Here is a 16,817-nt window from a genome sequence, read left to right as displayed (position 1 = left end):
TGGCTTACTGTTTACAATTAATTAATGTGGTTTTGGCATTTCAAAACCAGCCTCTAACAAGTCATTTTCCACTCCAGAAGGGAAGAGGGAGAAGAGAAGAGTTGGGTAACTTCACAGTCAAAGCAGCTGGTCATTTTTCTCCTGTTTTTCATGATCAAAATTGCACAGTCACACAACTGTGTAAAAAGGAGAAACTGCTGCAAAGAATAACCCATCCACACTGGAACATAAGCTAACTAACTAAGGGCCAAAGCAGGAACATTTCTGACATGTGGAATCATTTTTTAGTTCTAATTCTAGCTATGCTGGAAAAAGGAATGTATTGGTGATGCAGAAGGGTCCCTCACAAAGCATTTTAAAGGACTGAAAGCACTGAAATACACATTTTGAATCAATATAAATGTGTTTATATGTGAAGCAATAAATACTAATGTGTCAATAAAGATCTTTCTCTTCTTATAGATAAAAGCCTTAGAGCTGGATCCAAATCTTTACCGAATTGGGCAGAGCAAAGTATTTTTCCGAGCAGGTGTCCTTGCCCACCTTGAGGAAGAAAGAGACTTGAAAATCACAGATGTCATTATTGGGTTCCAAGCATGTTGCAGAGGCTACTTGGCTAGAAAGTATGTACAACATGATAGCTAGTTTTTGTTAGTATCATATGGAACCAGGTAGCAAATTACTGCTATTCTGAGTGTGTTGGTAACTTTAGGCCACCTCAGTTGGGTCTTGCTTTTATGCTTCTAGTTACAGTTCAAAATGGGTGTGTTGAATATCTGAGCTCCCAGCATTTTGATCTTAAACTCCTCTTACCTAATTGAAATGCAGCTTTAAAATTAAAGTAAAATGCTATCCTACTTGAGTGATACGTTCTGGATCTCTTGCACTAGATTATGCAGATGCAAGGGGATAAAGCATCATCATTTCATTATGCAAGATTTCATGTAGCATTTGCATCATGTCCTAGCCATAAACTCTCAAGGGAACTAGCTTGAGCTAGGGAGTATAGAGCAGTGGGTGATAGGGTTTTCATAAAAGGAAGTTATTCATACAGATGGTGGTAAGGAATTGATATCGGGGTGAAACTAATTATACCAAGCACAGCAGAGGATGTTTTGGGGAGGGAAATAAAAATATTGCAGTAGAACAAGCAAAGGAAGGTTTTGGAATGGAAGGTAGGATCTAAAGACTGGGGTAGCTAGTTTTTCTCTGACTCTAACCCCTTCTCTGTTTTATGCTATCTGTACAGGGCTTTTGCCAAGCGTCAACAGCAGCTAACTGCAATGAAGGTTCTCCAGAGGAATTGTGCTGCATACCTGAAGCTTCGTAACTGGCAGTGGTGGAGACTCTTTACCAAGGTACCCATTGAAGGAAGGGTTCAGTGGTTGATGGATGAGCTTCAGCAGTCTTCAAAGTCCATTAGAGTCAACAGACTTAGAATGGTGTAACTCTCTTAATCATGTGCTGTAGCTGTGTGCATAGGAGTACATCTCCTTTTAAAAAACACCTTTGGCAGCTACTGGTCACTGGGACAGCAAAACAGTCTATGGGCATCACTGGCTTTGACTGCTAGAGAACACTGCTCCTCAAGATTTCAGAAGCCACACTTACAAATGTATGTAACCTCTTTCTCCTGAAACTGATTCCCTACAGGTGAAGCCTTTGTTGCAAGTAAGCAGGCAAGAGGAAGAGATGCTGGCCAAAGAAGAAGAACTGGTGAAAGTCAAGGAAAAGCAGCTGGCTGCAGAAAACAGGCTAAGCGAAATGGAAACGGTCCAGAACCAGGTGAATGGATAGAACTGTTCTTTTAGCCTATTGCATGATCGGTTTGTCTTTTTGCACAGGTTCAAAATACTATAGTTTTAACCGATTTCTCTGCTAAGTACATATCCATGAAGGCAGTAGCTATTTAGAGCACACATTTTTGGTTTAAAACAATGCTATAGAGCAGCAGTTCTCAAACTTTCCCTCTCTCCAACATAAAATGCAGGAATCTTGCGTCAGATAATAATTTTTCATGTTTAAAATGCATACATATATAGAATTTCTGAGTAATAGGGTATATTTAATGGCTGTTTCCCACATTATGCTGAGGCAAACCCAGATTTGCTATCAAGCCTCCTCTCCCAGCTCAGTGTGTTCCTATTCTTCCTCCTCTTGGCCTCGGGACTTGAGACGTGAAGGACTAGAAGGAAAATGGAAGAAATTCGGAAGAATTCCCTGATGTAAACATTCCCCCCTCCCCTGCCAGACACTGGAAGAATTAGAGATTTTGAGGGAGGGACACTGAAAACACTTACAAAATATTTTTTTCTGTTGAAATAGTAACATTCTTAAGACAAAGTTTAATTCATTCAAAATGGGTGATATGAAGACGTACACAAGACTGACTACAACATTAGAGTGTAATGGTTTCACTTAATATTAAAGTGTTCCATATTATAAAGCCAGTGTTCATGTGTGCTGCTAGTTCTGTTGTGACCATTCTTGCCCATGTTAACTTTTTTTGTTTAGTGCAAAATGTTTGTGCTGTATTTTCAACTCCCCCCCACCTCTCAAATGACAAAAACTAAGCTATGTGTGCAAAAGTGCTGCAGGTTGCCGCTCTCTGTAGTATCTGAAAAATTTGCAGTTTTCATTATAGAAAACTAATTTTATAAATGTGCCGAATAGTGTATGCTAAACCGGTAAAATAGGTTTGATAAGACAATAAGTATTGCATATGCCAGAACCTTTGTTTTGTGGGGAAACATTTCCCCCCACAACTCTAAAATTTCTGGAAGTTTGAAATCTCTATTCATGCTACACCTGTGAGATAGTAACAGTCTGGGGTCCGTACCTGCAATTTGAGAACCTCTGTTTTATAGTCTATATTATGCAGTGATTTGTGCAAGCTCCACTATGGTGCACAAGGATTTTCTGCCTTTGGCCTTCAGTTAACAGCAGGAGGCACAGGGTGTCTCTCTCCTCCTAATAGTACTAATGAGTGGGGGGGGGGACCCCATAACTTCTTTTTATTATGGTTGATGCAGTTTGGCAGTTTCAAAGGGATGTCTGAGGCAATGAGCTTGTTTTGTGTGTAGCTGGTGACAGAGAAAATGCAGCTGCAGGAGCAGTTACAAGCAGAGATAGAGCTCTGTGCTGAAGCTGAGGAGATCAGAGCCCGCCTGACAGCGAAGAAACAGGAGCTAGAGGAGATCTGTCATGATTTGGAGGCCAGGGTGGAGGAGGAGGAAGAACGGTGTCAGCATCTGCAGATTGAGAAGAAGAAAATGCATCAGAACATTCAGGTAATGGACGCATGCGTGTCTATATATGACACCAGGTGGTTGCACTGCATGAAGGCACATGGGATTCTTGGGAGGAAGAATTAAAGGAGTGAGAAAACTTGGCAGTGTACAGCATGGTGGATCTCTCTCATCAACTGTGGGTTTAATACAGTTTGCCGTGCCTATGCTAAGCACGACTAAATGTAAATGTGTCCAGCTTGTGATCCTCTGCAAGACTCAGTTAGAATAATGCTTGTCTGGTTGCTGAATGCCATGCTCTTGCTTGTGGCTTTTGCAGGAACTTGAGGAGCAGTTGGAGGAAGAGGAAAGCGCAAGGCAAAAGCTACAGCTAGAGAAAGTGACCACTGAAGCGAAGCTGAAGAAACTGGAGGAAGATTTGATCGTTGTAGAAGATCAGAACTGCAAACTGGCCAAGGTAAGCCTGCAGCAGTGTTCGTGCATGGAGGGATGTAGAGAAGGGAAGAAATGAATATCTTAACATCTAGATGAATAGAGGGACTGCTGTGCTTCTTACTAGCTTCACAGTATCTGTTGTGGCATGCAAGTGACAGCTCACAAGGACTTGATTGCTGTTCTGCACTTTGTACTATTTGGAAGAATTCATATTCAGAAGCTTGGAATTTTTCCCTGCATCTATAGTGTCAGCGGGGAGGCTTTCTGATGCAACTTCTGTATCCAGGAATGTGTAGTTATGGTCCAAAGAAATGCTCCAGCATAGATGATCAAAGAAATAATATTTCTCCTACTTCTTGTAGTAAGTCTTGGTGATGCGGCTACATTCTCCAAAGCCCCTTGGAGTCACAGGAGTGAAGGGGACTAGGTTAAGCTGTATGCAGTTGGCGTGTAAGTGCCTACTGTCTACTACAACAGAAAAAATAGATTGAAGTTAATGAGTGAGAAGTACCTGTAACTCCTCTGAGGCCAGACAAACTGCTGCCTCTGGTACAACCTGGATATAGTCTGATTTGGCCATTTCCCTTCCTCCTTCAGTAACTTGCCATGTACTGAGGAAGACCTTCCATAGAAAAGTGATTAGTGGGTAGGAAGTTCCTTAGTTAGACCATTGGTTCCTTGTGTCTTGCACAGGTGTGATTGTCAGCCCAAAGAAATCACCCTTCCCTGACCACATAGATACTTAATTTTCTATTTCTAGTGGGTTCTAATGCAGACTAGACGGTTGAACAAAAAGCTTAGCTCTGAAATACTGAGCTGCCTCTCAGAATGCACACCATGTCTTGTATGCGGATGCCTGCATCTAAGCTAAATCACAAGGGCATTATAGTATTGTGGGCATCAATGTGTCTGGTTGGTTTTTGTACTCTTGCGACTGTCCTCAGGATCGTTTGCTAACTTAACTTGTGCTTCAGTTAATTTCACGAACTTCTCTGACAAATAGTTGCATATAGACAGAAGTGCAAGCTAATATGGCTACAAATACAATTATTATTGTACTCATACTCAAATGCCAAATTTTACATTGTGGTCCCCCCCCCCCCCCAGGAAAAGAAACTACTGGAAGACAGAATTGCAGAATTTACCACTAACTTAACAGAAGAAGAAGAGAAGTCAAAGAGCTTAGCTAAACTCAAGAACAAGCATGAGGCAATGATAACAGAGCTGGAAGGTAAGGGAAGAACTGGGGTGGGGGCTTAGTGGTTTGCTCAACAAGTTCTGTGGCTGTTAACTGTTCCCCAGGGGTTCTCATTTGTGTGCCAGATTTGTTAAATCTCTGACTGCATTGGATTTCAGGCCCCAAAGGGTTAATATCAATGGAACTGCCGAGGGTTTGTTTGAAAGATATTGATTGGTCTGATAGAATGTTCAGTGGTTGGGTGGCTGAAGGTCGTGCCTCTTGTCAGCTGTGCCTTGGTCTAAATTAACGGGGAGAAAAATCTCTAATGAACCAATGGAGAAGAGAAGCTGGTTCCATTTCTCCTCTTGCTGTGGGAATATTTCTGCTGTTGTATTTTCAGTGGGGTCGGAATACTGGGGTTTGTTTACCACAGAAATCTTGGGGTTACTGGTTCTAATGGATTACCTCTTAACATTGCTAGTAATGCTAGTATAGAGAATTTTGCTTAATTTGGGCTACTCCCTCCTCCCAAGATTGGGGGTAGCTTCATCCTTTGGCTCTGATGCCTGTAGGTGGAATGTTTCATAGCCTTGCGAAGATGGCGCTGTCTGAAATTTTATGGTGGAGAATGAATGGGGATTGGAGAATGAATGAAGGTTGAGGAGTTTGGGCTTTCCTTTCTCTGACATGAGCACTAGAACTTGGAACTGCTGATTTGGCCCACTGCTGTGATCACCTCTTCATATGCATGTTCTAGCTCTGACCATTCATATGAAGAGTCAGCCTTTTAAGAACCAAGGCGGTGCCCACCACTGACCCAGCTGTGCCCTCCCTTTCAGAGCGGTTGCGGCGGGAAGAAAAGCAACGGCAAGAATTGGAGAAGACTCGCAGAAAGCTTGAGGGAGACTCCACAGATCTACACGATCAAATTGCTGAATTGCAGGCTCAAATAGCAGAGCTCAAAATGCAGCTGGCGAAGAAAGAGGAGGAGTTGCAAGCAGCTTTGGCTAGGTGAGGTCTGGAAGGTGGGTGGGGAAGCCCTGTCTGGAAGTTAAAACAGCTGTCCTGTGTATCTTTTCTTTTTGGTGAAAAGCCAGGAGATCCCCATAAGTGGTTACAGGACCTAGATTTCTGGGTCCTTCATTCTGAAATTCTGGCTGCATAACCCCCCCCCCCTTTTTTTTATAACAACAGGTAGCCCAATGAAAGATAAGCTTTTAACTAGAACGGTCAGCAGCAATGAAGTGAACAGCTGGCTTGCACTGACTGCCATCATAAACCTCTAGCCAATCTTAACTTCGCTTTGAGAGAGGCTGGAATTGGGCAGAAGCAGAACACTGGTGTCCGTCAGGGCAGCTCTCAACACTTGGATGTCTGTGAATAACTTCTCCATAGGTAGATGGCCTTTTTATGGTTTTGTGTCTGATCCGGGGTCTGTCTCCCTCTCTCAGGGTGGAAGAGGAGGCTGCTCAGAAGAACATGGCTCTGAAGAAGATCCGTGAGCTGGAGTCTCAGATAACAGAGCTGCAGGAAGATCTTGAGTCTGAGCGGGCATCCAGAAACAAGGCAGAGAAACAAAAGCGGGATTTGGGTGAAGAGCTTGAGGCACTCAAGACTGAGCTGGAGGATACACTCGACTCGACTGCTGCGCAGCAGGAGCTCAGGTAACTGCCATTAATGGGTGCCTGCAGGAAAGCTAAAGCCAATTCTGTCTCTGTAAAAGGTTTGAAAAATGAGGGGGCAAAGATGACTTAGAGAAAACTGCAGTCTCCAATCAGCCTCTGTCAGAAATGATTATTGCCTGGAGATATAGTGGAAACCCTTAAAAACGTACACTGTTGTGTCTGAAGAGACGTCAGTAAAAATAAAGGAGGGTTTCCAGATGAACCCCAGAGCTTTTTTCAAATAGCACTTCACAAGGATGAGTTTGGGCTAGTTTCTTCTGATGACAGTTTGGAGTAAATCCCCACAGATTTGTGTTTGGGTATCTGCAGATAAGAGTAGCGTTCTAAATTGTTGGCAGTCTTGTGACACGATCCAACAGCCTGCCACCTAATGGGAAATACCTTTGAATAGATCAAAACGTGAGCAAGAAGTGACTCTTCTGAAGAAAACTCTCGATGAGGAGGCAAAGACCCATGAGGCCCAGATCCAGGAGATCAGACAGAAACATGCGCAGGCCTTGGAGGAGCTGGCAGAGCAGTTGGAGCAGACCAAGCGGGTATGTGATGCACCAGAAAGGTGCAGGACCACACGAGAGGGCCCTTTGACAAGTTGAACCATATTTTAATTTTCTGGGCATGCAGTTTGGGGGGAGGGGGTTAATGCAGATGGACTATGCATTTAAAACGACTTTCACTTCCTTTGAACATGATTAGGGTTCAAAAGTGATGTGCTACAAGATGTTCCAGTATGAAACATCTTGTATGAAAACAGACATAGAAACATAGTGCTGGAAGGGATAACGAGGGTCATCTAGTCCAACCTTTGCACAAAACAGGAAATTCAGTTACCTCCACCCTCACTCCCCGGTGACTGCTGCTCTATGCCCACAGGAAGGCAAAAAGCCTTCAGGATCCCCAGCCAATCTGGCCTGGAGGAAAATTCTTTCCTGACCCTGAAGTGGCAGTCGGCATTACCCTGAGCATGTAAGAAAGGGCCGCAAGAGCCTAGCCCCAGCTCATCCCTTCATGCCTTCCCTCTTTTCCCTGGACACTTGTTTCAGTGATGAGAATGTGATAGGAAGCAATATGGTTTCAGAGGATCATAGCTAACTGACCAGTGGCTTGCTGCCTTTTACTTGTTAAGAATACCTAGCTCGCTCAGTGTCTGTGACTTTTTTCTTTCAGTAACTAGCAACTACATAGTATGTTTCCAGATCACTTAATCAGTATAATGTGCAGATATCTTGTAGCTGATTCATAGAAGGATTCATCTCAACTGATACCCTTTTGGAAACCCCCCAGTTGATATTCCAAGTAGCATTTGGGGTGGTTGTACCCCTACTGAAAACCTGTCTTTTGGACCTCATTTTGGAATAATGCACCTTTAATTAACAAAGTGCAACTACAGCCTCTGGGGATAAAGATTTATCTTTCTGTTTCCTTCAGGTGAAAGTGAACCTTGAGAAGGCAAAGCAGGCTTTGGAGAGTGAACGTGTTGAACTCTCCAATGAGGTGAAGGTCCTGCTGCAAGCCAGAGGAGACTCTGAGCACAAAAGGAAGAAGGTTGATGCTCAGCTGCAGGAGCTGCAAGTGAAATTCACAGAGGGTGAGCGCATACGGACTGAGCTGGCAGAGAGAGTCAACAAACTACAGGTGAGGGCCCAGTGTGTTCATTCGGTTGCTGGTTTTGCATATAAGTTGCAGCAGGTTTGCGGGATTGGGGGAATTGAAGAGCAATGTGGCTCTTCCCGTGTGCAATTCTTGCTGATATCTAACACATGGAGAATAGCTAGTATAATCTAAGTAGGTGGAAGGGGTTGATGTGTGAAATCTTCTGTCAGAAGTGAGAGACACATGCTCACTCTCCACCCACTCCAGTGGCAATCTCTGCCTAGCTTACATGCGCCTTGATTCTCAGTCAGAAAGGCAGGCTATAAATGATGGAAATAAATAAAACGACTAAGAGGAGCATGTGTTTCTGGGAACTGTTCTGCTGCTCATTGTGCAGATTTATCCCAAGTGAATAGTTTTCTAAGAGCTGAAGGGGTGGGTACTTCAGCCTACCCTACACTACCCTACCCTACACTACCCTACCCTACACTAGGGAAGTCCTTAACTACAGTTCACAGGAACACAGAAAGCATTTACTTGTTCAGAGTTTCTCTCTTGTTCTGTGAAGAGACAGCATCCAGTGTGGGGCAACGACACTTAATGAGGTTCTGTCAACATGATCTTGCTTTGTACTCTCTCAGGTTGAATTGGACAATGTCACTGGCCTTCTGAACCAGTCTGATAGTAAGTCAATCAAACTGGGCAAAGATTTCTCTACATTGGAGTCACAGCTGCAAGATACACAGGTGAGGCTTTAGAGTAGCAGCTTTCTTTGTTTCTCTTGTTGACTTGCTTCTTGTTGGCTTTAAGATAACATCTGCTTACTGGATACTGACAGACTTCTTACATTGGCAAGGGGGGAATATGGAGTGCAAATTAATTTGGTAGGCAGCCCAAATTTGTGGTCTCCAGGACCCTGCCCGTTCCCCCAGCAGCATAGCGGTTGGGTTGTGAATCAGCACTATGCTGGTTCGAATCCCGCTACTGTCACGAGCTCTGCAGGTGGCCTTGGTTAAGCCGCTCCTCTCAGCCTTTGCTCCCCAACTGTATTGTGGGGATAATAACAACACTGACTTCGTTCACCACTCTGAGTGGGGCACTAATATGTCTAGAAGAGCAGTATTTAATTGCTGTCATTACTATTATTATTTGTTTAATAGTGCCGCAAAGTTTAGGAGGTTATCGGGGCCACACTATGCTTTTCAGAAGGAATACTCTCCATAGAAAGTGAATTGAATTTGCACAGGTTCACAGTCTCTGAAGTTCCTTACATTGAGAATGGTCATATTAGTTTTCTCAGTAGTTGCAGTTTGAAGTTTGGCTCAAAATCTTCTGCATTGAATGGGAGCAGATCTGTTTCTCATAGCTAGAGTGGAAGACAGCATGGTATAGTGCTTAGTGTGTATGACTAGGGTATGAGGGTCCCAAGTCCAAATCCCTTTTTTGCCATTGAAGCTCATTGGATAATCTTAGACCAGTTGCACACTCAGCCTAACCTACCTCACAAGTGGTGAAGAAAATGGAGGGAAGAACAATGTCCCCATTGTAATGAATAGCAGGACATAAATATGTAAATAGCAATATAGGAGACTCAAATTATTTTGATGCCAGTAGGAGTGGAACTGGGGGTCCTTACAGAGTGGTAGCCAGGGCCACTTGCCCTGCTTAGTAATGAATAGTGAACTCAGATGAGTTCTGCTCTTAGATCTCTCTCCTCAGTGTTTGAATTTAAAGACACACAAAACCAGATTCCCCCCCCCCCCTAATTATTACTGGAATATTCTGGTGCAAGTGGATTTCTACATTCAGTGCATTTCAAAACAAAGGGGCCACTACAAAAAGGCTTGGCACCCTCACTAGTTGATCTTGCTTTCTTATGTAAAAGAGTAATCTCAAAAAGCCTGCTCCAGCTGAGTTTAGGGGACAGGTGGCCTTGTGAAAACTTAAGGGAGATAAGCAGTTGACAAAATAATAAATGTGAAGCAGAGAACTGCTCAGCAGTGTATCGGATTCTTCGTCATAAGGTGCTAATTGTTCAATATGGTGGCCATTACAGGAGTTACTTCAGGAAGAAACACGTCAGAAACTGAGCCTCAGCACCAAGCTGAAACAGATGGAAGATGAGAAGAACAGCTTTAAAGAGCAACTAGAAGAGGAGGAGGAGGCAAAGAGGAACTTGGAGAAACAGATTTCTGCCCTTCAGTTCCAGGTAATCTTTACTCACAAGTCTGTCTGTCAAAATCTGGCTGTCGCGTATCACTCTGGGAATATCTGCATGGCGCTAAAGTGAGTTTTTCTAAAAGAGTTCTTCCAAATGAACTGCAGGATTTGAGTTTAGTTGTTGGTCCAGAAAGCTCTGTCCACTGCATCTCCCTCTCTCCCCTGTGCTTACATCCTACCATTGCACTTAGCTTCAGTAGGGAACCACATCTCTACTTTTCAGAGTTGCATATTGTGAAGCTCTCCCTCTGGACATGGAGTGTTGTCCATCCTTTTAATTTTATTTCGGCTTTTTTCTTCCAAAGCTGTCTCTTGCTTTCCTCTCTACCTGCTATAAAAAATAATGCCCTGTCCACTTATCCACCTACTCCTTGCTTCCTTTAGATAGCAGAAACTAAGAGGAAGATGGATGATAGCCTGGGCTGCCTAGAGTCAGTGGAGGAAGCAAAGAAGAAGCTCCAAAAAGACTTGGAGGCTATGAGCCAGCGTTACGAGGAAAAGGCAGCTGCCTATGACAAGCTGGAAAAGACAAAGACCAGGCTGCAACAAGAACTAGATGATATCACCGTGGATTTGGATCATCAGCGGCAGATAGTCTCCAACCTGGAGAAAAAACAGAAGAAATTTGATCAGGTACTGGATGACCCAGGCTAGCCCTTTCTTGCATACCTTGGAAGCAGGGTCAGCTTGGAGGCCACCAAGAAAGGCTAGGGTTGCTATGTAGAAGCAGGCAATAGCAAACCACGTCTGAATGTTGAACAGCCTGTGGGGTCACCAGAAGTTAGCTGCGACTTGATGGCACTTTCCACCAGCATGCTTCCTTGCAGACTTGCAACAGGGTCATTCTGCCCTTCCTCCTCCTCACTCACTAGCATCTATCCAGTAAAGGAGCAGAAATGCTTGTATAGTGGATATGTATCTGTTTGTCCTGGGAGGGGTAAGATTGAGGCAAATGGGTTACACAATGAATTAGCCCATTGTTAAATAAATCTGAGCATTCAGCTGGTCCTTCTTAAGGATGTTCTGAAATGGAGCAGACGACTAGATTTGAAACCCAAGAGCTAGTGAATTTAGTTTACGTCCTTGTCAAGAGTCTAGAATCGGTAGCAGAGTTCGATGCCTCGGAGCCCACGCTCAGTCCATATCAATACTTTCCTTGAAGTCTGATAGCACATTGATTTCCTGTTCTAGCTCCTGGCTGAGGAGAAAACTATTTCTGCAAAGTATGCTGAGGAACGGGATCGTGCTGAAGCAGATGCCCGGGAGAAGGAAACAAAGGCGCTGTCTTTTGCCAGAGCTCTGGAGGAAGCCATAGAACAGAAAGCAGAGCTGGAGCGGCTGAATAAACAGTTCCGGGCAGAGATGGAAGATCTGATGAGTTCGAAGGATGATGTTGGCAAGAGTGTGAGTGGACAGTTTTGCTACACTACTGTGGTGTTTACTGTTATTCCTCTGCCAAAGGTTGAGTGAGGCGGGAAGGAGACTGGGGAACGACTGAGGCAGAGGTGCCTCCTAAGATTGATCTTGTGCACTGGCTAAAAGGCTCAGAGTCATGCCAGTAGCATCTAACTTTCTGACATCCTTTCAGCAAGAAGCTGTGTTGTGCAGGGCCTTGCATACTGTGGGCACAAAATAATTCTTCCCTTGAACTCAGGCACTAGTTGTCAAGATACACAAACTGGTAAAGCATTATTTATAGGAAAATCATAGAGGCTTGAAGTATTATTAGTTTCCTCAGTTTTCAAGGACTAAAATTCCTTCTGATAGGACAAAGATATTCCAATATAGGTGAAATGTGAATAAGTTGTTGCACCACAAAACATAAATAACAAACTTAAGTATTGCAAATGGATTGAAATCAGAGTTTAGATGTTAGGATTCCTGTGTGAGCCAATTTCTTTAGCACGGCTAAAAGGGGATTGCCTGGAATAAGATCAGGATTTTTCGAGGGGGTTAGTAAGCTGAAAGTAAATGGCCTTGATTCCTGTCTTAGTACCTTATTTGTGTGCGTGCCATGTTTTTCTTAATAAAGCTTGTCAAACTGTGTGTCAATGGGAGAATGACATTTTTTGTGCCCCAGGTCCATGAGTTGGAGAAGTCTAAACGAGCACTGGAGCAGCAAATGGAAGAGATGAAGACTCAGCTGGAAGAGCTAGAAGATGAGCTGCAGGCCACAGAGGATGCTAAGCTGCGTTTGGAAGTGAACCAGCAAGCTATGAAGGCCCAGTTTGAGCGTGATCTCCAAGCCCGTGATGAGCAGAATGAAGAGAAGAGAAAGCAGCTGATGAGACAGGTAAATGCTGTAAAGCTAGGAGAAAAGCCTTAAATTGTGAAGATAGAGATGATCCAGCCATCTATATTGTGGTGATGCAGACTGAAACACTTCCTCCTCTGCCACCCTCTCTTCTGCATACCTGGATAGGAAAGAGGAAGAATTGTGCTTGAGATTAAACTGTTTGTACTTCTCTCTTTTTATAGGTGCGAGAAATGGAAGTGGAGTTAGATGATGAGAGGAAGCAGAGATCTATTGCTGTGGCTGCCAGAAAGAAGCTGGAAATGGACCTCAAGGATCTTGAGGCCCAGATCGACTCTGCTAACAAGAACCGTGATGAAGCCATCAAACAGCTCAGGAAGTTGCAGGTAAGGCTCTGAGTTGCTTTTGTGCTTTTTGTGTTTGGCACTTCTTCCTAAGGACTTGAAAGGGGGACAACTATTAGCATTGCAACTGCTGTTACAGCTAGGGGCGTGAGGTCCAGAAACTGGCTAAAAAGCTGGATTTATGTTGATCTGGCATAATCTGCCTTCATTGGTTCCCCAGGATGAACCCCAGATCCAATCTGGGGACCAAATTCTGCTGAGCTGGATTATCTGGCTGGACCAGGATGCTGTTGCAGCAGCAAGCAAGTGGTAAGAGGGCAGGCAGTGGTGAGTGGAGCTGGAGTCAAGCTCCGTACTGCTGCAGCATGGCAGTGTGAGGCTGGCGGGGCAGCAGGCAGAGTGGGTTCCCATCCCATTCTGCCGGCAAACCCCCCCCCCCCCCCCCGCGCGCCTCAAAAAAAAGCCTTTTAAGCTGGCTGACTTTTAAATTGCCTGGCTCAAGGCATTCTCTGGTTCAACATTGGTTCCCTTGCTGTAATTTGGTTCTATTGTGCTTTTTGGTTTAGCTTGCAAGGGAGTCAGTGTCAAACCAGAGAATCCCAAGCAAGGGCAAATGGCAAGCTGTAGAGTTTTAAACGCTTGGAAATGTTTCGTCCATCGGAAATAATAGTGGCTGGGGCCATAGAACTGGGCCTTGGGGTCTAATCTTCCTGAAATTTGGAGGAGTCTTTAGAGAACAGTCAGGAGTTGGGTCCCTGCAAATTTGATGGAGTTAGCTTTAATAATGGCTGGATAAATCTAGGATTCTCTGACCCAGCTCAGAGAATCTGACCCAGATTTCAGGGACGCTTAATTTTTTGGGTATCTATGAAACTTGGATCTAAATTGCCTAGATTTTGTGTGCACACCCCTAGTTATAGTGCAACAGAAAATCTCACTTGTGACTCTGGATGAAGAAAAGTTTAGGCCATTAAATGACACTATTCAGCTGGGAACAGTAGAATACTGTTCCTTTTTTTTTTTTCTTAAAAGGCTTCCAAGTAGCAGTGAGGGCTGAAAAAGTCCCTTGCCTAGAGAGACCCTCTGTTTGAGTGGACAGAAATGGTTTAGGTGGAGAAGGTAACTTCAAGGGTTGTCTGTCTTCTAGGCCCAAATGAAGGATTACATGCGGGAGCTGGATGACACACGTGCCTCTAGAGAAGAAATTTTGGCACAGGCCAAGGAGAATGAGAAGAAGCTGAAGAGCATGGAAGCAGAAATGATTCAAATGCAGGAGGTAACTAAATCTGGAACACTAAAGCAAACTGTGTGTTTATAATTACAAGTACTCAGTGGAGTATAGGAAGGCTCAGGCTGTCCTTTAGGGAAGGGCATGGAGGTGGTGGGTACCTGGGGCGAGGGGGACACATCAACCAGATATCCACACATTTTGGTGGGGAAGATTTGGAGCGATCCATTTTGTTTCTGCTGGATTCAAGCTGGTGATGTTCGTTGAAGGGCTTCTCTTGACCTGTGTCAAGAGAGTGTCATTATTATCCCCACAACAATCACCCTGTGAGGTGGGTGGGGCTGAGAGAAATCCTAGAAGCTGTGACTGACCCAAGGTCACCCAGCTGGCTTCAAGTGGAGGAGTGGGGAGTCAAACCTGGCTCTCCATATTAGAGTCCTGTGCTCTTAACCACTACACCAAACTGGCTTCCTTGAAAAATAAGGCAAACGCCAGTATATTGGTATGGCTTGGAGTACATAAATGCAGTTGGTCCAAAAACCATGGGGCAGGTTAATTCAATGCAGATAACAAACTCAGCCTTGGGTTCTCTTGCAGGGGTGTTGTTGGAATTTGTTTTGTTCTTTATGGCTCACTTTGAACCATGAAAGGAGGTGGGATATTATTAACGTAAATACAACTCTGTGTACTACAGAGACCTTGCTGCTTTGGCTTGAATAATGCTTTTATCTAGATAGCCCCTCTTTATGCACTTCATAGTATTGCAAACTGATGAGTGACTGATGGTAATTGTGATGCTCAAGAGTGTTGTGCCTCTACTCACACTGTGTTTTGTGGCTGTGGCTGGTTGAAAGTGGAGAGGTTTCCTGTATCTAAGATACTCTCCCAGATTCCAGACGTTCCACCCTATACTCTTAATGTGACAGGTCTCCCATCCCTGCAGTGTTTGAATCTGAGCCCAAGTCTTAGTGTACATCTTGTTCTGATTTCAGGAACTTGCAGCTGCAGAGCGTGCCAAGCGCCAGGCTCAGCAAGAGAGAGATGAGCTTGCTGACGAGATCGCCAACAGCAGTGGCAAGGGGTGAGTAATGGCACTTCTTCCTTCCTCTAACGAATGTGGCATATTTAAGTGGTTGGTAAGCATTCTTTATGGAAGTGCCCTGTAGTGATAAGCTCACTGTGTATGAATTCTGTTTCTTAGTGCTCTGGCCTTGGAGGAGAAGCGCCGTTTGGAGGCTCGGATAGCTCAACTGGAGGAAGAATTGGAGGAAGAGCAAAGCAATACAGAACTGGTGAATGACCGGCTCAAGAAAGCAAATCTGCAGGTAACTGCTTGGGGGCTTCATCTGGCAAGCAGAACCCTGTTGAGAGAGACCCATAATTCCTCCAAATTGCTATGCTTGTACCATTCTCAAAAAGCTTTACACTGTAGCATGTTTTTAGAGGCTTGTTGATCTAGATGCTTTGGGCTTCAGAGAGGCAATTTCAAACCCCAGACAAGTTCACAGATTTTTTTCATAGATGGGAAAAGCTGGTGGAATTTTTCCCATGCTAAAATGCAGTTTTATTAATTCCTGGATATTTGGTGTAATTTTGGGTGTTCTCCAGCCACTGGTTGTTGCTGTGTTTGCTGAAAAATTGACAGTACCTACAAAGATGGTCCTCTCTCTGTTTATACCCATGGGTTAGTGTTAATGGAGTGGGAGGCTGCTTAAACAAATTGTGCCTACTTGGCTTCACAACTGTGTACATAACCTGTGCGCTTCTAATTGTCTTCCCCAGATTGACCAGATAAATACTGACTTGAATGCAGAGCGTAGTAATGCCCAGAAGAATGAAAATGCTCGCCAGCAGCTTGAGCGTCAGAACAAGGAACTTAAGGCTAAGCTGCAGGAAATGGAGAGTGCTGTAAAGTCTAAATACAAGTCTTCCATTACTGCTCTGGAAGCAAAGATAGCACAACTGGAAGAGCAGCTGGACTCAGAGACAAAGTAGGTGTCGACAATGATCTGCTGCCTACATATGCCCTAGTCACTTCTTGCAAGGTCATAAGTGGGGGTCCTGTGACCTACTGCTTGTTTAATGTTTTAATTAAGCTGCTGTAGCATAGTGGTTAAGTGGTTGGGCTGCGAATCAGCACTCTGGTGATTCGAATCCCATTACTACCATAAGCTCAGTAGGTGGCCTTGGGAAAAGCCACTCCTCTCAGCCCCCGCTCCCTAGTGGTATTGTAGGGATAATAGCAAAAATGACTTTGTTCACCACTCCGAGTAGGTCACTAATCTCTCTAGAAGAGTGGTATATAAGCACAGTTGTTGTTATTTATTAGAGAAAGAATGGAATGGGTAAAAGGAACTGGAGAATTGGTGGACATCTGTATCTCTACTATCAGGGCCACTTCATGTGACCAAAATCCAATTTTAAAAAAGTGGCACTGTTAGAGCACAGGAAATTAATTACTACATTATTCATTCATTCATTCATTTAACTTCTAGTCTGCTCTCCCCACGATGCAGGCTCAGAGCAGATCACAACCCGATTAAAATACAATACAATATACAACAAATAGAAATACAGCTAAAACAATTAAAACTGGCAGCAAAATTCAAGACAGACAGTGGATTTCACAGTCC

At 44.0% G+C, this 16,817-nt stretch overlaps 1 protein-coding gene across 2 annotated transcripts in view; it reads left to right on the top strand.

Annotated features, from left to right (window-relative positions):
- MYH9 (myosin heavy chain 9) overlaps nucleotides 1-16,817 on the top strand; it is a 78,902-nt gene that overhangs the window by 58,830 nt on the left and 3,255 nt on the right. For both annotated transcript variants that reach the window (XM_054988304.1, XM_054988303.1), the window contains 20 exons: nucleotides 463-623; nucleotides 1,250-1,358; nucleotides 1,654-1,785; nucleotides 3,084-3,290; nucleotides 3,568-3,705; nucleotides 4,791-4,914; nucleotides 5,703-5,874; nucleotides 6,315-6,527; nucleotides 6,940-7,084; nucleotides 7,974-8,180; nucleotides 8,780-8,884; nucleotides 10,195-10,347; nucleotides 10,743-10,991; nucleotides 11,550-11,762; nucleotides 12,439-12,651; nucleotides 12,837-12,998; nucleotides 14,104-14,232; nucleotides 15,177-15,265; nucleotides 15,386-15,509; nucleotides 15,967-16,175. In XM_054988304.1, the coding sequence (XP_054844279.1) occupies nucleotides 463-623; nucleotides 1,250-1,358; nucleotides 1,654-1,785; nucleotides 3,084-3,290; nucleotides 3,568-3,705; nucleotides 4,791-4,914; nucleotides 5,703-5,874; nucleotides 6,315-6,527; nucleotides 6,940-7,084; nucleotides 7,974-8,180; nucleotides 8,780-8,884; nucleotides 10,195-10,347; nucleotides 10,743-10,991; nucleotides 11,550-11,762; nucleotides 12,439-12,651; nucleotides 12,837-12,998; nucleotides 14,104-14,232; nucleotides 15,177-15,265; nucleotides 15,386-15,509; nucleotides 15,967-16,175 (3,254 nt within the window). The remainder of the gene's footprint in view (nucleotides 1-462; nucleotides 624-1,249; nucleotides 1,359-1,653; nucleotides 1,786-3,083; nucleotides 3,291-3,567; nucleotides 3,706-4,790; nucleotides 4,915-5,702; nucleotides 5,875-6,314; nucleotides 6,528-6,939; nucleotides 7,085-7,973; nucleotides 8,181-8,779; nucleotides 8,885-10,194; nucleotides 10,348-10,742; nucleotides 10,992-11,549; nucleotides 11,763-12,438; nucleotides 12,652-12,836; nucleotides 12,999-14,103; nucleotides 14,233-15,176; nucleotides 15,266-15,385; nucleotides 15,510-15,966; nucleotides 16,176-16,817) is intronic.

This window comes from Eublepharis macularius, chromosome 9 (assembly GCF_028583425.1).
Source record: "Eublepharis macularius isolate TG4126 chromosome 9, MPM_Emac_v1.0, whole genome shotgun sequence".
In the NCBI taxonomy this organism is placed as follows: Eukaryota; Metazoa; Chordata; class Lepidosauria; order Squamata; family Eublepharidae; genus Eublepharis; species Eublepharis macularius.
This window is presented reverse-complemented; position numbering and strand designations above follow the sequence as displayed.